This window comes from Equus asinus, chromosome 7 (genome assembly GCF_041296235.1).
Source record: "Equus asinus isolate D_3611 breed Donkey chromosome 7, EquAss-T2T_v2, whole genome shotgun sequence".
NCBI lineage: Eukaryota > Metazoa > Chordata > Mammalia > Perissodactyla > Equidae > Equus > Equus asinus.
The window spans coordinates 79929717-79951976 of NC_091796.1; the positions used below are offsets into that span (position 1 = coordinate 79929717).

Consider the following 22260-nt stretch of genomic DNA (forward strand, 5'->3'; position numbering starts at 1 on the left):
AGTATTGAAACTTTTAATTACAAGAATAGCATAGTGACTTGTTTTCGTTGTAGAACAAGAGTTAGAGAGGTTTTAGAAGCTAAGGCTTGTCTAGGACAGGGGTTGGCAGATACAGCCTTAGGGCTAAATCTAGCTTGATAATTGTTTTTATAAATATAGTGAATAAAATAAATATTTATTTGTTTTGTATTTTCTATGGCTGCTTTCATGCTACAGTGGCAGACTTGAGTTGCTCCAACAGAGGCTGTCTGGTGCACAAAGCCTAAAATATTTATTATCTTTCCTTTTACAGAAGAAGTTTGCTAACCCATGGTCTAGGGAGAAACAAGTCCATTAACCTATAAGCCACAATAAATTGAGTCATTTCTGTCTGCTTGAAAACTCATATTTCCTCAGAGACTTCTAGTCACTACTCATGATAATAAGGGGGGTGCTATCCAAGAAATTGGAACTAGCCTTAAAGGCTTTCTCTCTTAAAAGTATAATAATATATTCATATCTCTGCTCTTGTAGCCCCTCCCTCGCCTGAGAGTAATACTAGAAAAATGAGAAGTCGGCTAAGACACTGGATCAAGATTAGGCTTGGAGGATGCAGAATGAATGGGGGCAGGGGTGCCGGGGAGTGGGGTAGGCTCCAAAGAAGGAAATCAGGCCTCCTGTGTTGTTGGTACTGGAAGACTTAGAAAAACCCTCCAGACAATTGTCCTCCTAGTAACCACCTCCTTTCAGGACACACAGGTAAAATGAGAGTGAGAGATCAAGAACCAAATAGGGGTTTCTTAGGCTAGTGCTAGATTTACAGTCTTCATGCATTTAACTCTGTGTCATATGGCAAGGATTTTTATTGATAGGACAAGTTAGAGAATCGCATTAATTTCTCTTGTCTTTTATCAGTGTTTTGCCAGTGTTTATTTTGAATTTGTCTGCTGCACCGTTCATGGCTTCAGGCAAATGCTTCAAGTGTCCTTGTTCTTTAAGTCAGTATCCAGTTTTACTCATCTTCCTGTTGCTCATCACTTATGTGTTGACCTATGGTTAGTACTTTGAAATTCTCCTACCTCAAAAAAATGTTCTGTGTAATTAATTTTTGTAGACCATAGTCGTCCTTATTGAATGTCCAAGACTGAGAAATACCAGGTGACCATAACTTTATTTTCTTTGTCTTTGGAGATGCTTGGTCATGGCCAATATCATTTATTGTCTGAAATTCCAGCCTCCAGTATTATTTTGTCAGAAATGAATTTTTTTCTTTTTAAATTGTGACAACAGCCATCCTGTTAAGTAAAATTAAATTATGACCTGGGACTTGAATTATGATGAGATGACTTAGTTTATAATCTTAATTCATGTGAGGAGGACATATTTCATCGATGTTCTGCTTTTTCGCCAATTCATAATCATTAGAAATAATCAGTATTTAAATTGAAGTATTTTTTCTTAATACCGAATATTAAAATAGGGTAATTAATAAGGGCACGTTTTACTTTGGATCTAAAGGTTAACTGTGATTATGGTTTTAATCTCAAATGAGTTATATGTAAAATTGTTATGTATGCCAAGAAGATTTGTACAAATTTAAGATATTCTTCATCTTTATAAACCAATAGCAATATATACTTATTTCTGTTTTAGTTATTTTTGAAGATGACTTTAGTAAATTATCATATTAATACATTAAAATGTGACTAAGTTTTTCACTGAAGCCTTAAGCTAAATACTTTTTAGTGTAATTTTTTTTTTCTGAGTTGTTTTTCTTCTGAATAAAATTTCTTCTAAAGTGCTGTGAATTGCCAAGCCCAAAGATAGAAGGGGAACATAGAATCTGTTCTTTTGGTGGAGTAAAGTTGAGAATATACCGTGAAACCTTAATGCAATGTTAGTTTGTTCTGACATGTGCCATGTATATTTTTAGGAACCTGAACGTGTTCTTAAAGTTAGTAGGTAGACAAAAGTTTCTTAAGAAAAAAAAAAAAGCACTGTTGAAATCATGCACATTTGTTAAAATAATAGCTGCCCTTTTCTTAAACATGGTTTATGCTTCTAAATTTTATTACTTGTTAGTCACTGGTTTCTGCAGAAGCATTCAGAATTGTAGATTTATGTAGTAATAAAACTACTCAATTTTTCCAGCTGTCTTTCTAAAAAGCTTTTTGGGGAACATGCTTTATTTTTATATTTATATTTATTTAAAATGCAACTATTTCTATATGTTTCATACTAGGCATCTATACATAAAGACAGCATAGTTGTGTAATGACGTAAGGTTCTTTTACAGTTCCATTTGAAAATTACAAAGAGTAATAATATCTTTACTTGATTTCAGTTTCATATAAATATTTATTATTTTCAGTATATCAAGAACAGAACTTATATTACTAAAAATTTCATGGAAGGCTTAAATACTCAGAGTAACACTCCAATAATTTAAACTCTATTGAATATAGAATTAACTTATTTCTAAAATATACACAAAATTATATAATATTTAAACACTTATATTTGTGCATTCCATTCTTACTGGATTTCACACACAGTAGCCAGACCCTCCCAGCAATTTGTTACTCTCTGATTTAGTCATTTAGTATGAGCTTATAGTTCTTCTGCGTTTATGCAATCTGTGAATTCAATCAGGTGTATCTTTTTTCTATTAACGTAAGTTAATTATAGTAGCACAGCCAATCTTTGATTATCCTTGATAAGTAGGGAAAGAGCAGAGCATAAAAAGTCACAATTTAAAAATAATTCTTTTTGGTTTTTTTCCCCCAAAAGATTGGCACCTGGGCTAACAACTGTTGCCAATCTTCCTTTTTTTTTTTTTTGAGGATTGGCACCTGGGCTAACAACTGTTGCCGATTTTTTTTTTTCTGCTTTATCTCCCCAGACCCCCCCGTACACAGTTGTATATCTTAGTTGCAGGTCCTTCTAGTTGTGGGATGTGGGACGCTGCCTCAACGTGGCCTGAGGAGCGGTGCCATGTCTGCGCCCAGGATCCGAACCCTGGGCCGCCACAGTGGAGTGCGCAAACTTAACCACTCGGCCACGGAACCGGCCCCTAAAAATAATTCTTAAATCTCAGTCAAGCCAGTATTTTGTTTGTTTGTTTGTTTTTTTAGGAAGATTAGCCCTGAGCTAACTACTGCCAATCTTCCTCTTTTTGCTGAGGAAGACTGGCCCTGAGCTAACATCCATGCCCTCTTCCTCTATTTTATACGTGGGATGCCTACCACCTTATGGCTTTTGCCATGTCCGCACCTGGGATCCGAACTGGCAAACCCGGGCCGCCGAGAAGTGGAACGTGCGAACTTAACTGCTGCGCCACCTGGCTGGCCCCTAAGCCAGTATTTTTGTTGAATTTTTTTCTTCAGTAACAATTTATGCAACCCACCCTACCACCTCAGAAATTTTTTCAGTAATACATCAAGTAAACGAAATGACAGCTTGTATAATTTCATTTTAGTTCATAATCTGGTTTCTGTTAGAGGTGCTAAGAGTGAATGACTCATGACTAAAAGGGGATTAAAAGGTGATTTTAGATAATCCACATTATTTGAATAATCCTTCCTTGAAAAACAGCAAATGAATGAGCATTTCACAGGATGGGTTTTTTCTAATTTATCTCAGGAATATATTATTCTGACCAAAAAACTACAGAAAACACCATAATAAAATAAAATATTTGCATATCCTATCTATGATCCATAGAGAGTATGCTAAGAATCCTATTTAATAAACTACTTTTTCTGATTCTAGTTCTTTTAAAGAATGATGTAGTTGTTGAAATGGTCTGTGAACCATTAGTTATATTATTAAAATATCATGGGGGACTTTCATTGTCATTTTTCAAGGATTTCACTTAAAAATCTTTATTGTATACTGTTTGCATTATAGTCTTGGAAGAGAAATCTTATAGCCCTGTCATCAGTTGAAATTACCCTTTAAGATTCTTCATATTTACAACCACAGTAATTCCAACTAGTAAAACAAAAACTACATAAATACTCAAAAAGCATCCTGGACTAGACCCAAGTGGTTGCAGTGTTATGTATCTCATCTCAGTGCCCTACTGGGAATTTATATTCCTCCACTTACACTCCCTCCCCACCATTCATAAAGCTACCGTAGATCGTCAAGGTGAAGAGTACATTTTAGACAGTATTCAGGTTTTTTAAATTCTATTATCAGAAATCATTTTATCTTATAGAATTCATTTTAAGAGAGTTTTTTTAACCTATGTTTCTTTACAACCAATATAATTTCTAAACTTTAATCAGTTTTGTGGAGATATTTGGCTACCGCAAATGATGTTCCTAAATTTTTGCATAGAGTTCTTGTGGAATCCTACAACTAGTAATGCTCATTAAATACTGTAATTTAAATATCACCAACATTATACATCTTTCATTGAACTTCCTTAGATCCATTTGACACTTTTCATTTCTTCTTAATAAAAGCAAAACAGAAGGGGCTGGCCCTGTGGCCGAGTGGTTAAGTTCACACGCTCTGCTGCAGGCAGCCCACTGTTTCGTTGGTTTGAATCCTGGGCTCGGACATGGCACTGCTCATCAAACCACGCTGAGGCAGTGTCCCACATGCCACAACTAGAAGGACCCACAGCAAAAAATATACAACTATGTACGGGGGGCTTTGGGGAGAAAAAGGGAAAAAAATAAAATCTTTAAAAAAAAAAAAAACGAAACAAAAGATAATCACACAGGTTTCTTGCTTTGTCATTTGAGCTATCTTAAAACTTAAGCAGCTTTCCAAATGGCCATTCACCACTTGCAAGTAGTAGTTAGATGACTTTTAAACCACATTAAATTTATTCATTTGATTATTTGAATTGAGAATGTCCTGAGAGGTGAAAAGAGAAGGAGACTGGTATTGCAAAGCTGACTTAAATCCCTTTTAATACCTGATTATGTATGTTGACATTTTGCCTCACTGTTTATCATTCCTTTTCAGTTCACATCTTGCTGAATTACATGCAGATCATTGTTTTTAAAGTATTTTGGAAAAAGAAGGTTATAGTACATTTTTCTTAAATTGTAACAAGTTTAAAATTTAGTGTTTCTTGACAACAAAATTCTGAGTATTCTAATGGCTTTTTAAAAAAATCATTTATTTGCTAGGTAAGTTCTCTTCTACGCTTTATGAGACTGGTGGCTGTGATATGTCACTTGTGAATTTTGAACCAGCAGCAAGAAGAGCATCCAATATCTGGTATGTGTGAAGTCATATTAGGAGAGTGTTTGAACTTGTATATATTTGACACATTTAAAGTTATTAAGCCTTGAGACGTAAAAGTTATTTTAAAAACAGTATTTTATATTGGCTTAAATAATTTGTCTTAGTGCATTAGTTTCTAGAAAGTTAAATTAGAATTTTTTGCTATGGAAGACAGAAGGCATTATTCTTAAAAGCGATTCCTTGTTTTAAAAAATTAAGTACAAATTTTCTGTGGATCTTATAGTGGTACAGTGGTTTGCACAGTTCCGAATTTAACTATAGATTTCATGCTATATGTATATTTTCGGAACTGAGGCCATGATTAAGAGGGACGGCCAGGGGCATTCGTATTGCGCCGCTAGAGGTGAAATTCTTGGACTGGCGCAAGATGGACCAGAGCGAAAGCATTTGCCAGGAATGTTTTCATTAATAAGAATGACAGTCAGAGGTTCGAAGACGATCTGATGTATATATATACACACACGCGCGCACACATAGATATTCCATGATCTAAAAAAGCTTATTAGAAAAATGTTTACACAACTAGGTTCAAACCCATCAGTTCTCTTTCTTTGTGTAATTTAAAAATTTTATTTCCTTGTAAGGGTTTTGGTCAAGTATTTTTTTAAATGATCATCTCTCATTTTGTTTTACAATTTGTTTACTAGCTATAAAAAGGAAGAATTTCTTAAAATATGGGTCATATGTTACATTTAGTTTCTTTTCCCTCCTGCTTTTAGGAAGGAGTCATATAAGATAATGGAGAAGTTAGGAGAAAAGCAAATAAGATTTTAGAAATCTTGATCATATAACATGATCACTTATTTAGAATGCATTAAAAATTTTTTTTAATTTTAATCTTACTGTTCATCTCTTCAAGTTGCTGCTTTGAGATCTATTATGAATTAGCTCACTTTTTTCACAAGGGTCATTTGATTCTTACTTTAGGACTTCCATTTAATGATGGGGAACACCTATTTAAATGTTACACCTCTATGGCAGTTCATGTGGTTTTTTAAGATCTGAGGGGCCATTTAAAGCAATCAGATCCTACAGTCACTTAGCTTAGCATGCTGAAAAGATAGAACATTTAGAAAAACTATACTTTTTCCAGAGCTTCTTAGTCCCCTCTCAGAATGCACCCTGTCAAAAATGTTAAATTCAAGTCTTAGATGATTTTGTAACAGTAAAAACAGTAGGAGGGTGGAGTAATGGAAAAATTATGTTTAATATAATTCAAGTTAAGAACAAGTCTTTATACCATAAACTTGGTAAGGTTTCACATTTTGAAATCTAAACTTGACTAAGCTGTAGAAACTGAGTTGTCATGTTGTAGGCTATTGTAGCTAAAATTTATTGTGGTTCCAGGCAATATATTAATTGCTTTCTTAAACACTTTTCACAAGGACTTTGTGATAGAGGTACTATTATCCTATGTTACTGATGAGGAGACTGAGGTATAAAAAGGTTGGATAACTTGTGCAAGATCTCATTCGGTTGATGAAGAAATTTAAAGATAGATATTCTGACCCAGAGGCTATGCTCTTAATCACAATTCTAAGATATTCTGACCCAGAGGCTATGCTCTTAATCACAATTCTAGGAAAATGCTGTTTTGCATTTTGAAGTTTACATGAGGCAGTGAGGACATGTAAATATCGTCCAATTGTTAAAGTAGTTTTTTCCTACTACTTGACAAACTGTTTATTCCCTAAAGTCTTTTTCATTTTATTTTAGTGACACGGATTCTCATGTATCCAGTTCTACCTCAGTTCGGTTTTATCCACATGATGTGGTAGGTTTTCCTTTATTTTTATAAAATGATATATTTTCAGATTAACTAAGTATACAAATCAGAAAAATAGATGTAGTTATAAAATATCAATTTTGTTGAAAACTATGGAAAAATCACCTTTGCTGTCCCATTGTGAATCTCGTGTTACAAGTCCTTTGCTAAAAAACAAACATAGAACACCATAAAGTTTAATTAGCTATATATTGATCAATTATTATACTTCTGAGGGTGTGTAAAGGTCCATTTTCTCACCAGTATCATAATCTGGTTGTGCCTTTTTTTTTTCTTTTTTTTTTGAGGAAGATTACCCCTGAGTTAACATCTGCCGCCAATCCTCCTCTTTTTGCTGAGGAAGACTGGCCCTGAGCTAACGTCCGTGCCCATCTTCCTCTACTTTATATGTGGGCTACAGCATGGCTTGCCAAGCAGTGCCATGTCCGCACCCGGGATCCGAACTGGTGAACCCTGGGCCGCCAAAGCAGAACGTGCGCACTTACCCACTGCGCCACTGGGCCGGCCCCTGGTTGTGCCATTTTTATGTGTGCCATTTTAAAACTTCACTTTGAATATTATGATTTTGGTGCAGTTATCCATTGGTTGACTGTTAGTTATTCATATACCAGTGTGTGGGGGAAAGCTTAGTGATGACATCACTAAAAATGCCACATGAAATACAGTGGGTATAATTTAAAAAGGTAACACTGCGTTTGCCATCAAGATGTATATATTGAAGTTGGAAAAGACAAAATGGATGAAATCCTTATAAGCAACATGTAAGAGAGATATATAGATAAATGTAGTACCAAAGGGATTAATTATTAGCACCTTTCTGAAGGTGATAAATTGTGAGCAAGGTTTTAAAACCATAGATATGAGTTGGCATAGAGAAAAGGTTTTCAACTAGTGGACATTTGGCAATGTCAGGAAACATTTTTGCTTGTCACAACTTGGGGAATACTTCTATCTATTGGATAGAAGCCAGGGTTGCTGTTAAACATCCTATAGTGGACAGCATAGCCCCTACAACAAAGAATTATCTGGCTGAAAATACCTGTAATGCCAAGATTGAAAACCCTGGCATAGAGGATAAGAAAAACGTGGGGAAGTATTTGTCAGTGCTTAGTGATAGAAATGGCTTTGTTATATACAGGAAGCAAATTTTCTTGGCTTTACCCACATATGTGTTTGAAAAGAAAAGGCTATCCCCACTTTTTTGCTGTAGTGTATTCCTGGAAACTCCATAGGAAAGCAAAAGTGGGAAATGATTATTTTATTATTTTCCACTGTTAAACATATGGGAGCCTTGAGGTAGCAAACTACTGGCTAGTGCTATGCTAGATGCAGTAAACTTTTGATTCTTTCAAAGGCAGGGGATACTGGAGAACTGGTGAATGGATGAGTTAAAGTTAAAAGATAGGTAGGGTGGTAACTTCCTGTATAGCCTCAGATTAGCAGCCTGCCAAAACAACAAAAAAAAGGGGTGTGGAGAGGGATTTGAAAACAACAGTAACAGTGAAGAGACTGTTGGAAGAAATGAGAGTCAAAGGCATTGGATCCACGGCCATGGAGCTTAGATTTAGCATGGCAGTGAGGTTCATAGCTTAATGAGAAAGGACCATGAATGTGACAGGGAGAGGGGAAGCCATTAGTGATTCACTGTAAGTGATTTTAATGGGTTTACTAGCTACACCATCATAAAATGTTAAGATTTCAAACACTTTTCCTAATACAACCTTTCCAAAAGGCCTGTTGATTACTTTGCTTTGTTTTAGTTCACTTCCTATTGTCACCATCAGTACAGTCACATGTTGCTTAGTGAAAGGGATATGTTCTGAGAAATGGATCATTAAGCAATTTCATCATTATATGACCATCATAGACTAGACTTACACAAACCTAGATGGTACAGCCTACTACACACCTAAGCTGTATGGTACTAATCTTAGGGGACCACCATTGTACATGCAGTCCGTCGTTGACTGAAACATCATTATGCAGTGCATGGCTGTAGTTTCTAATGATCATAAAATATCCACAAGTGGGCTAATGTTGAAAATTAAGGGGGCTCAGATAATTTGCAGGCTAATTGAGTAGCCCTTGAGTCATGACTTGTTAAAGATATTTTAACCTTTTAATGCTGACTTTCTTTTAGCTCTCTCTTCCGCAGATTCGGCTGAACAGACTATTGACCATTGATACAGATTTGTTGGAACAACAAGACATTGATCTAAGCCCTGACTTGGCAGCAACTTATGGTCCAACAGAAGAAGCTGCCCAAAAGGTTAAACACTATTATCGCTTTTGGATCCTGCCGCAGCTATGGATCGGCATTAACTTTGACAGACTCACACTTTTGGCTCTGTTTGATAGGTGAGAATATAGTGTGATATTAAATATATGCACAGATTTTATTTTTAAATTGAAATGTCCCTAATTACCCATTGAGGTTTTTACTTGGTTACCGTGTTGGAAAACGTTTCCTGTTTTGGTCCTTTTGGAATAAAATTTAAGTTAATAGTGTTCCCAAACATTAACTCTCTTGAATCCATTAAAAACTTTTTTGTGGCAATTAATGTTTATACAACATCATTCTTTTTATTTTCAATAAGAATCATGCAACTGAGGCCAGCCCTGTGGCCTAGTGGTTAAGGTCAGTGCACTCTGCTTCAGCGGCCCAGGTTCATTTCCTGGGTGCAGACTTATACCACGTGTCAGTGGCGACGCTATGGTGGCAACCCACATACAAAATAGAGGAAGATTGGCACAGATGTTAGCTCAGGGCAAATCTTCCTCAAGCAAAAAGAGAAAGATTGGCAACAGATGTTAGCTCAGGGCAAATCTTCCTCACACACACATACACACAAAAAAAAGAATCATGCAATTGTACTTAAAAGCCAGAGAATATGTGGTGTTTATGATCATAAGGTTATAGGTAATATGACCCTAAATAAAAAGGTATAAGATGAAACTTTTGTTTCCCTATTTCTTAGCACTAGTCTTAATAGTAAACAACATTAGTCTATCATGAACTTGGTGACCAAATGCTGCCTCCATTCAACATGGAGTAGCAAGGACTGGATTTACCCTCCTAGCTGAAACAATGAAAAGCAGACAAAATGAATGAAACAGTGGTTTTCAAGACAGCAAGGGACAGTGATTGCTGAGAGATGGGAAACAAATTATGTGAGCCCTACAACTGCCCCAGTTTACTGCCTTACGAGAGATCCCAGGCTGCCACACCGGGAGAAGGTACTGAAGTAGAGCCTAGCAGACTTCCAGAGTTGAGGAGATGGAGCTGCAAGTCCAGGGAGACTAAGGCAGCTAGAGTCCATAGGACAGAATATCAGACAGAGAATCTCAAGAGCTCTGCAGTGGGTCTCCTTGACTATTCAGCAGAGTATTGATAAGTGAATGTCTGTGAGGAATCTACCAGGGAAATAACTGTGTGAAGGAAATAGGACAAGTAGTGCCTGGCACTCACACAGGGCAGGAAATAAGTGCCTGTTCCCACCGGCCAGATAGAAGGAACTTGTAATTCATATTTTATGCTGCATAAGATATTCACTCAGGAAAGTCTTGCCTTACAGATGTGGAATAATTAGCCCTAGCATGAGCACTGCTCCAGACCCACCTAACAAGTCATAAAAGATCTGAAAGGATCAAACTGTTTCTAAGTAGCATAACAAAGCTCAAGAAGATTTCTAGAAATCCAGAAATTCTCAGCACCCAGTAAGTTAAGATTCATGATGTCTGGCATCCAGGGATTACCAAGCATGCAAAGAAACAAGAAAATATGATTTATGATGAGGAAAATAATGAATCAGTTGAAACCAACCTGTAACAGTCACAGATTTAGAATTAGCAAAGACATTGAAACAATTATAACTGTACTCCATATGTTAAAAAAGTTAAGTAGAGGCATGGAAGATATAAGAAAAGACCCAAGTCAGACTTACAGAGATGAAAACTAGTGTCTGAGATGAAAAATACAATGGACGGCATTAATGGTAGACTAAATATTACAGAAGAAAATATTAGTGAACTTGAAAGCATGACAATAGAGGCTATCCAAAATGAAATGGAAAGAAAAAGGTATCATCCTTCCACTCCCATCCCCCAAAGAAAAGAACATCGAAACAAAGTAAAAGTAACCTTTTGGACAACTTCAAGAAGAGATGGGGACAGAAAAAATTGGGGGGAAATAATGGTGGAGAACTTCCCAAATTTGATGAAAGCTTTAAACATCTGCATTAAAGAACCTCAGTGAAACCCAAGTACGAGAAACATGAAGAAAACTGCACCAAAACATGTAATTGCACAAAACCAGTGATAAAATCTTAAAAACTGCAAGAGAAAACAGGACATAGTTTGTTAGAAAAATGAGGATAAGGAAGACGTCAGATTTATTATGGGAAATAATGCAAATGAGGAGACAGTGGAGCAACATCTTTAAAGTATTGAAAGGAAAAAAAACCTGTCAATCTGGAATTCTATACCCAGCAAAAATATCTTTTAATAAACCAAGATGAAATAAAGACATTTTCAGACTGGAAAAACTGAAAGAATTCTTCGTGAGCAGGCGCACACTACAAAATATGTTAAAGAATGTCTTTCAGGCAGAAGGAAAGTAATACCAAATAGAAATACAGACCTACCCAAAGGAATAAAGATTACTAGAAATGGTAAGTCACTACATTGATAACAATATATAAGATTTTTCTTACTAATTAGATCTCTTTAAGAGATGATTGGATGTTTAAGCAAAAATAATACTGTATTGTGTGGCTTATAACATACATAAATGTAAAAATTCATGACAGTAATAGCATAAAGGCCAGGAAGGGATATATAAAAATATACTACTATAAGTTTCTTATACCATATGTGAAGTCATATAACATCATTTGAAAGTAGACTGTCATAAAATGTATACTGTAAACCCTAAAACAACCACTAAAATAACAAAAGAGTTATAGTTAGTAAGTAAAAAAAAGAGATAAAATGGATTCATAAAAGTTACTCTGTTAATCTAAAAGAAAGCAGAAAAAGAGGGGAAAGATTAAGAATAGATTGGCAGATAGAAAATAAATGACAAGATTATAATTGGAAAAAAGTAAAAAATTGTCAAATTGGGGTAAAAAGCCGGACTCAACTCTGTTCTGCCTGCAAGAAATGCACTTAAATATAAAAACAGAAATAGGTTGAAACTAAAAGACTGAAAAAGATATAATGTACTGACACTAATCAAAGGAAAGCTGGGGTGGCTGTATTAATGTCAAAGTAGATTTCAGAGCAAAGAATATTGTCAAGTGTAAAGTCATTTCATAATGATAAAGGGTCCTTTAATCCATAGGATTTAACCATCCTAAGTGTTTCTACACTTAAAACAGCACTTTAAAAATACATTAAGTAAAAGCTGATAGAAATAGACAAATTTACAATTATAATTGAATTCAACACCCCCCCTCAATAATTGATAGAACGAATATATAGAAGATCAATAAGTATATAATAGACTGGAACAATACTGTCAACCAACCTAAGTTGATTGACGTTTATGGAACACTCCACTCATAACAGCAGAATACACATTCTTTTAAGTGCACATGGAACGTCTACCAAGATAGACCATATTCTGGGCTGTAATACAAAGGTCATATTTGAAAGGACTCAAGTCATACTTAATGTGTTCTCTGACCATAGTGGAGTTAATTTTAAATTGATAGCAAGAAAAACTTGGAAAATCCCTAAATATTTGGAAACTAAATAACCCTTCTAAGTAACTCAAGGATCAAAGAAGAAATCAAGAGGAAAATTAGGCAGTGTTTTTGAACTGAATAAAAAAACACAGCATATCAGAATTTTTGGAATGTTACTAGCACAGTACTCTGGAGAGTTCATAGCACTAAATAAGAAAAAAAATCAAATGAGTGACTTCACCTTAAACCTGAAGAAACTAGAAGGAAAACTAGGAAAACTGGAGCACATTAAGTCCAAGTAAGCAGAAGAAAGAAAATAATAAAGAACAAAGCAGAAATCAGTGAGGAAACAGAAAAACAATAGAGAAAAATCAAGGAAATTTAAAAGCTCCATCTTTAAGAAGATCAATATAATTGGTAAATCTTTAGCCAGGCTGATCAGGAAAAAAAATAAAGAAGGTATAAATTACCAATATCAGGGATATGAGATAGGATATCACTACAGATTCTACAGGTATTAAATGGATATTATGAACAGCTGTATGTAAATTAATTTGACAGTGGACAAATTTCTTGAAAGAGGTAAATCATCAAAGTTCATTCTGAAAGAAATACATTACCTTAGTGGTCCTATATCTATAAATGGAAATTGAAGTTAAAAACCTTCCCATAAAGAAACTCCAGGCTTAGATAGGATCAAAGTAATATCTCGAATCAGTGAAGTGGAGAAAGGATAGCTTTTTCAACAAATGGTGCTGAAACCATTGGATTTCCATATGCAAAAAAATGAGTTTGTATCCTTACTTTGCACCATATTACAAGAATTAATTCAAAATGGATCATAGGTCTAAATGTAAAATCTAAAACAATAAAACGTCTTAAAAACAAAAAGAAAACATAGGAGAACATTTTTGTGACCTTGGGTTAGGCCAAATTTCTTAGATGTGACACCAAAAACAAGATCAATAAAAGAACAAATTGATAATTTGATTCATCAAAATTGAAAACAAAAACAAAAGAGAGCACATGTTCGGTGTCTAGCAACATAGAAAGTATTTTGTGTAGCAGGGACAACAAGGATCATTGGATTTGGCAAATCCGGAATTCCACAACTGCCATATAAGATCAATGAAAATACCAGTGTTTCTTGATTTGAAAATGCTATTGAACTCGTTTTAATCTGATACAACTATCAAATGACATAGTAGAGATGTTTGTGAATTTTATTTCTTAGGTTAAGTGATCATTATAAATATGACATTGACTTAAAAAACAAATTAGTAAAAACATTTTGTGATTATAAGAGTAATTCTTTACCCATTATAGAAAATTTAAATATGCAGAAAGATTTTAAGCCAGAAAGAGGCCAACCACAATTCTACCCAGATAGACCATTATTAGTAGTATCATTTTGATTTGTCATCTTTTTTACCCTGTGTGTATGTTTTTTGAATAACAAGACTTATATCTTCCTATATACACAGTTTTGTGTCCTGCTTTTTTTGTATAGCAGATGTACTGAGCATGTTCCTGAGTCAGAAAACATTCTTTAAAAACAAGACTTTTAGGGGCTGGCCTGTTGCGTAGTGGTTAAGTTTGCACTCTCCACTTCAGTGGCCCGGGGTTCGCGGGTTCGGATCCCCGTTGTGCACCTACGCACTGCTCACAAGCCACACTGTGGCGGCATCACATATACAAAATAGAGTAAGATTGGCACAGATATTAGCTCAGGGCTAGTCTTCCTCACCAAAAAACCCCCCAAAAACAAACAGAACAAGACTTAGCAAGTATTTAGCATTTTGTGAATCAAATTTCCCCAAGAAGTAATGAGACAGATTTTTACCTTTTGGTGAGACATATAAAGATCATTTTCATTGCTCTGTGTAATGTCTTGGGCATCATATTGTTTCTTTTACAGTGTCAGTTTAATAAAAGAGAACTGTCTGAGCAACTTTGACAGAGGCAGTATTGATCATCTTTATCACTGCCTTCATTCTCAACATGTGTAACAGCCTGTATTTAAGTAATTCTAATAAGTTAGTTTTCAGATTATTTCAGATGATTTAGAGATGGGGAAAATGAAACCACTGGTATCAAAATTTGGTTACAACCTTTGTCATATATAATAATTGTTTTAAATTTAATTTTCTAGAAACTGTTTTGAGATTTTTTTTCCTTTTTTTTCTTTTGCTGAGGAAGATTAGCCCTGAGCTACTATCTGTGCCAGTCTTCCTCCATGTTATATGTGGGTCACCATCACAGCATAGCTGACGAGTCATGTAGGTCTGCGCCCGGGATCTGAACCCACAAACCCAGGCCACTAAAGTGGAGCATGTGGAACTTAACCACTATGCCAAGGGCCTGCCCTGAGATTTTGTTTTTCAGACTTGATCCTTTGTGTATCTCCTTTATTTGCCATCTGAGTTGCTTAGTTATTCTGCAACAAATTTGACAGAAAAGGAGATGTTAAGAAGAGTAAAGTTTTAAAATAGAAATTAGAACTATATTATGTGTTAAAATTAAAACTTCACAATCCACTGTAGGATGCTTTATTTGCACATAAGAATTTGTGTTAATTTTCCACATAAACTAGTTTCTTTTTCAGTATAGTCCAAAATCTTATTCAAACCCAGTACCAGAAAACACCTCAGGAAGCATAATATGAACTTTCCGTTGATGTCTTCCCTTTTTTCATTCTGATTAATTTCTTGTGTTGATGATATACATTTTTCTGTCTGCAGAAATCGTGAGATCCTGGAAAATGTGTTAGCTGTCATCCTGGCTATTCTTGTGGCTTTTTTGGGATCTGTTCTTCTCATTCAAGGCTTCTTCAGAGATATCTGGGTCTTCCAGTTCTGCCTGGTCATAGCCAGCTGTCAGTACTCGTTACTTAAGGTACCAGCGTCTCTTCTTTTCAGACTTTGGAATAATAGTTGTGTTACAATGCAGAAGATTTTGTATCATTCACTATTTCACTAGGATAATTTTTAGATTTATTTTCCTTGGATGTTTAAGTTAGATTGGATAGGGAACAAAAGGGACATATAAACATTAAAAAATAATGCTATGTAAATGAAGTTTCCTAAAAACTGTATTTTTGTGTTAAAAGAAAATATTTGGGCATTTGTTAAAAATAAGAGTTTGCATTCTTTTTTTTAAAGATAGGCACCTGAGCTAACAACGGTTGCCAATCTTCCTTTTTATTTTCTCTTTCTGCTTTTTCTCCTCAAATCCCCCCAGTATATAGTTGTATATTTTAGTTGTGGGTCCTTCTAGTTGTAGTACGTGGGACGCCACCTCATCGTGGCCTGATGAGCGGTGCCATGTCCGCACCCAGGATCCGAATCGGAGAAACCCTGGGCCGCCGTAGCGGAGCGCGCAAACTTAACCACTCGGCCACAGGGCTGGCCCCAAGAATTTGCATTCTTGAAATTCATTTCTTTTTAATTTATCAATATTAACTCTCCCACTCCCATACTTTAGGCCTTCTGTTCTGTAGGTGAAATTTATTAAAATCCATCATTGGTGGACCTAGTCAAAACTAGAATATATGTTCTTTAGGGGCACCAAAAGCAGAAGGTTGGTATCCCTTTGCTGTTGTTCAGCAGTGGCTCTAAAATGCCAAATGTTATCAATTTTAAGCTTTCCAAAAATGGGAGAATGAAATACCAGATTTTTCACCTTCCATGCAAAATCATGTGGACTGTTAATGTGGACTGTTTTCTTTCCTTTCTTTCTTAAGTAAATACCCTTGTGTGTATTGGTTATTTGCCTGATATATGGTGACATGCAGAACCCTGCCCCATCGTGAAAAGTATTGAGTTCTCTTCATACCATCAGCTTTCCTTTCCTTTTTCCTCTCCCCATTTATAGATAGACATCTGGAATAAACCACCTATGTCAGCTGCTTGTTTCTTCAAGGCCCATCCATACTCATTTCCTCAATGCAGTACTGAAATTACAGTCTTTGTGGTGCTAATAATCTCTAATTGCCAAATCTGTGTCCTTTTCTTAGTCTTCATTCTCTGCCAGTGCTGCATCATATAATACCTCTGAATGCTACCTTCCATTTCTATATTCTCCTCATTGATGTTCTGTGACTATACTACCCTGACAATTATCCTACTTTTCAGATATCTTTGTTTTCCCTTTTGGATGCCTCTTTGTTCTTTTGACCACTTCTTAATTTATGAGAATTCTCTAGAGTTTTATTTGGCCCTCTTCTCAGTTTGCAGTTCCTTGCCAGTGAAGTCATCCTCTTTTATTGTTTTATTTGTTGCCTCTATGTATGAATTATGTCCAGATTTATATCTCAAAGTCTTCACCATTCTCATAAGCTTTAGTCCTATATATCTAACAGGCAGTTGGCACATTTTAAAAATAGCACATCATGGGCCGGCCCATGGCTAAGTGGTTAAGTTCGCACACTCCGCTTCAGTGACCTGGAGTTTCGCCAGTTCGGATCCTGGGCGCGGACATGGCACTCCTCAACAAGCCATGCTGAGGCGACATCCCACATAGCACAACCAGAGGCACTCACAACTAGAATATACAACTATGTACTGGGGGGCTTTGGGGAGAACTAAAAAAAAAGAAAGACTGGCCACAGATGTTAGCTCAGGTGCCAGTCTTTTAAAAAAAAATAGCACATGATCATCTTCTGATAAATATTTTCCTTTCTCAGTTCCTTTGCTTTTGACAGTAGTATACCAAGTCAAAATCTTAGAGCCTCTGCTCCATCCTTCTTGATCCCTAATAACAACCAAGTACCTTTGATTAAATTTGTGATCCTCTGTTAAAATTTCTGGTCTTTGTTCTTGGTTTCCATTTCAACCCATCCCTTTATTGCCTTAAACCATTTAAATTCATTCCTTGGCTCCAGTGTCCCTTGTAGTTTTGTAGTCCCTCCAGTGTCCTGTAGTTTTGTCCACTGCTTTCAAGTTAGTATGGTTAGAAAAGGTAAAAGATGCCTGAGATTTTTGAAATTAGTTGACTAGAAGACTAATATCATAAACAGAAATAAGAAAGGCTGGAACAGAAGCTTTTAAAGACTATATGTTGGAATTGAAAGTTTAATGATCACCTGGTCTCATATCCAGCCAAGGGCCACATGCCAAACTCTGACCTTGGTCCCCTCTAGAACTAGGGTGATGGTAGCCCATCCTAGTTAAATTATTTGGTATGCGTTGGAAATGAACTTGGGAGAAGAGTCATGATTCAGGAAGTGGCTGCACCTTTTGAACATTTTTGTGAAAAGTTGATAAAGTCTTTTACAAGGATATAGCTTATCTTATTTGATGTGAAAATGCAGATAATATATTTAATACAAATACCACTGAATTGTTTAGTAAGTTTGGAATTTGTGGGCAGAGCTAGAATTCTTCTTTAAGCTAACCCATATTTTGTGCCTTTCCTGAATGGAGTGATGTGGCATAAGAAAGCATTCTACCTTAACTATGCTTATGTGTAGTCATGAGCCAAGCAGTAAGATGGATCTGTCTGCCATATGCCATTTCAGAAACATTAAGCTAGATGCAAATGACTAATTGACCATAATAAGTTGAAGAGTCAAGAAAGATTTGAGATGTTTTTAATATCACAGTGATACCAGTATCTGGAGCTGATGTTTCATCTCCTGTTGAGTTTCAACAGAACTAATGTAGGTCATTTCTTATCTGTGGGGTATTCACTTGAAATTACTTCAGACATTTTGAAACTTGCTTGTAAAATTACCAGGACTTCAGTAGTGTAATCTATCTTTCTGTTTCACTTTTAGAGTGTTCAACCAGATTCTTCTTCTCCCAGACATGTAAGTCACTCTAATATACCTGTAACTGGTAGTTCCTTAACATTTATCAGAGCCTTTTTTTTTTAGCCCTATGTCACATTGAATTAAGATTTATGTTATTATTTTCTCATCTGAGTTTTGACACACTACTAGAGAAATATAGGTGATTTATTAGCATGAAGTAAAATGACATTGTAATTGTAGACTCTAAATCTTGGTTGAAATTGGGCATAATTCATTTTTTGACAACCTCTTTCAGGAGGAGGTTATCAATTAGGGAGACATGGTTCATATAAACTCATGGTTATTTGATAGCTTGCATTTAATAAACTTTGAACAATAAATCATGAATATGTATTGAGAAATAGAATTTTGAAGTAGGAAAAACTTTACATTTTTTTGCTTAGGTAATCATTAAGAGCAAGAATAAAGAAGTAATACATTGATCTCGTGTTTAGACCTGTGGACACTAAGGCGATTAAAAACCTTGTTAATCATTTTGTGACTTTAGACAAAAGCATTAGCTGCCTAACACTCTTTGTTGTGAAGTCTGGTTTTAGACCTTACTCTAGAGTGTTTATTTAATAGAAAGACCAAAGGGCTTCTCTTTAAAGCAGTTAAAAAACAGATTCCAAGAACAGTTTATGCTGGTACCTTCTTTCTTGAATAGAATTATTATTTTTACCCATACACTGGAATACTTAATGAGAGTAGATGAGCAAAACAAAACAAGGAAGCAAATGATTTTATTTCAACAGTATTTTATTTATTATTTTGTATGAATGTTTTTCAAGTGTAATAATACATGGAAGTATTGTTTCTAACTTTTTATTTTGTCGCAATTTCAGACTTAGGAAATGTTGCAAGGATTGTACAAAGACTTCCTGATGCCATTCACCTGGGATCCCTGTGTTAGCATTTTACTCTGTTTGCTTGTTCCCTCTCTGGTTCTTCTCACCAACACACACGTACACGCTTTTCTAAACTGTTTGAGACTGAATTGTACACGTGTTCCTCCTTTACCTCTAAATACCTCCGTGTATGTTTCCTAGAAACAAAGGCATTCCTTTATGTTAATTCCATGTAACTCTCACAATCAGGGCATTAACACTGATTCTATAGTATTTTCTAATCTACAGATCTTACTCAGGTGTTTCCTAGCATCTCAGTTGGCAATGGAAAATCCCTGATAACGCATTTGTTCTTTTTAGCCTCTAACCTGGAGCAGTTCTTTAGAATTTGTTTTTCACAATATTGACATTTTTGATGGGTACAGGCCAGTTATTTTGTGGCCTATCCCTCAATTTGAGTTTGTCTGATGGTTCTTCTCAATTAGATACAGGACGTGCTTTTTTGGTAGGAATATTACAAAAGTGATGTGTTCTTCTCAGTTCATCCTATCAGAAAGCACACTGTGTTGATTTATCCTTCTACTGCTGATGTGAACTTTGCACTTTTAGCTAAGGGTAGTGTGGGCAGGGCTTTTCAGACTTTGCAATAGTAACATTTTGAGCTGAATAATTCTTTGTTAAGAGTTTGTGAGGGGAGTGCTGTCCTGTGCATTGTAGGACGTGTAGTATTACCTCTGACCTCTACCTACTAGGTGCCAATTCTAGCACGCTCACCCCAATTGTGACAACCAAAATTTCTCTCAACATTGCCAAATTTCGCTCTGGGGGAAAAATCACCTCCTACTCTCTTTAGAACTACTCCTGTAATGTAATGTCACTATTTTTCTCTTGTAGTTAATAAATATCTCATATGGAGATACTTTGAGATTGTATATGTATGTCGCATTGCCCGGCAAACTTCTACTCACTTGTTTTTAATGTCTATTTGATGTTTCTTGCCTGAATCACTTATCATTTGATGGTTGCTAAATAGTGATTTTCTAATTCCATCATTCCTTCTACATTTATTGGTTGACTTTTTACTGTAAGGAAGAACCTTCCTTTCTGTCTTAATTTCTTTGTATGGGTGTGGAGTGACAGATTCTTATTTTATTCAATGGACTATGCTGTTATTATCATTATTTATTTTGATGCTCAAGATGTCCCTGATTTGGGCTTTGGGATTCCATCAAGCTGCCCTCTGTGTCCTTTTGACATATCCTTATCATTCTTTAAGTACTTCCTTCTTTTTGGGCACAACCAAATGTTCCAGGCTCATCTTGTACTCTCCCAACCCCTGCCCCAACCCAGCCATTGCTGTATGGAACCCTGGTTCTTTTTAGTCACTCGTGCTATTTATGAACTAAGATCTGGATGCTAGTAATCTATATTACTAGAATGTCATTACTTCTAGGTCCTCTCAGTGGATAAAGCTAGGAAATATGTGTATGTGTATGTACACACATACACATCTACACACATAGCTATTCTTATATCTGTTTATATTCATATTAAAAACAGTGAGTTCATACTGATAACTCTAATTTCAATCCAGTATCATAGGGTTCATTCTATTTGTCTTCCTTTCCATGTTTATAATTCTCTTCTGCCACAGTCAGAAACGTGGCTTCCATTTGGAAACATTTTGAATCCTTAGAATATAGGCCACCAAAAACCTCAATAGCTAATTGTGACTCTTAAAATTAACTAAACTGACTTCTTTTTTAATATCATTTTCAGGGTCATAATCGTATCATTGCCTACAGTAGACCAGTTTATTTCTGTTTATGTTGTGGTCTTATTTGGCTCTTGGATTATGGTAGCAGAAACCTTACTACAAACAAGTTCAAATTATATGGAATAACTTTCACCAATCCACTGGTGCTTATATCAGCCAGGGATTTAGTTATAGGTGAGTCATCTTTAAAATATCTCAGATCCTAACCTTTATTTGTATACACTTAGTGAATAAATAGATCAATTATGTAGGTAAAAATAGTTTTAGTAGGCTTATTTTGCTGTTTATTGTCCTCTCAGTGAGAAACAAAACTATAGGGCTATTATGAATGAAAAAAGTTAATGATGAACAAATATAGTAATTCTTCTGCATTTGAAGCAGACACAGTGGAAGATTTCCTTTGGATTCTTTATCTCAGGTTCCTTATGTGAGAATGGTTGAAATAATTTTAAAAGCTGTTCTTTATAGTTGAAAAGATTATTTAATACCCAAGCAATTATGTAGACAGAAAAAATTTAAAATGATATCTTTTAAAAAATTTAGTAGTTATATATTAATTTTGGATTTCTTTTTATTATTTATTTTATCATAAATGAACAAAAGGATGCATTTGGAATACTATCTTTAATATACTTCTCTTTCTTTCTATAGTGTTTACACTCTGTTTCCCACTAGTATTTTTCATTGGTCTCCTGCCTCAGGTGAATACATTTGTAATGTACCTTTGTGAACAATTGGATATTCATATCTTTGGTGGTAATGGTAGGTATTTCCTTATAAAGATTACAGATTACAGTATTATGTTTACAGATAATTAAGTAATAAACTGAATATTAAAATGCTTTTCCGGTTTTCATTTTAGAATTGAAATTAGAAAGAAAAAGACATTTAATAATTAAAGACAGAGTGGGAATTAATACGTAGATAGGAAAAAGTAGTCAAGCCTGCTACTTTAGTGAAAGATCCAGAAATAATGGAGTTGATTTGTAAGAAGTGATAAAATACTATTGTCTAAAACTAAAAGTTATAGTGAGTTTACATGGAACCTGTATAGACTTACAAAATATTATAGAAGATCATCTATCCCAAATAGATTGAGCTCTGATAAATAGTATTATATGTGG

General features: G+C 35.2%; 1 protein-coding gene across 10 annotated transcripts in view; it reads left to right on the forward strand.

The window, feature by feature from the left end:
• PCNX1 (pecanex 1) overlaps positions 1-22260 on the forward strand; it is a 170760-nt gene that overhangs the window by 82945 nt on the left and 65555 nt on the right. For 5 of the 10 annotated variants that reach the window (XM_070513902.1, XM_044773901.2, XM_070513899.1 and 2 more), the window contains 7 exons: positions 5130-5220; positions 6964-7021; positions 9174-9391; positions 15462-15615; positions 18497-18529; positions 21139-21310; positions 21788-21898. In XM_070513902.1, the coding sequence (XP_070370003.1) occupies positions 5130-5220; positions 6964-7021; positions 9174-9391; positions 15462-15615; positions 18497-18529; positions 21139-21310; positions 21788-21898 (837 nt within the window). Of the gene's footprint in view, positions 1-894; positions 1035-5129; positions 5221-6963; positions 7022-9173; positions 9392-15461; positions 15616-18496; positions 18530-21138; positions 21311-21787; positions 21899-22260 lie in introns of all 10 variants that reach the window. The other 5 variants (XM_070513903.1, XM_070513901.1, XM_070513900.1 and 2 more) reach the window with 3 other exon arrangements.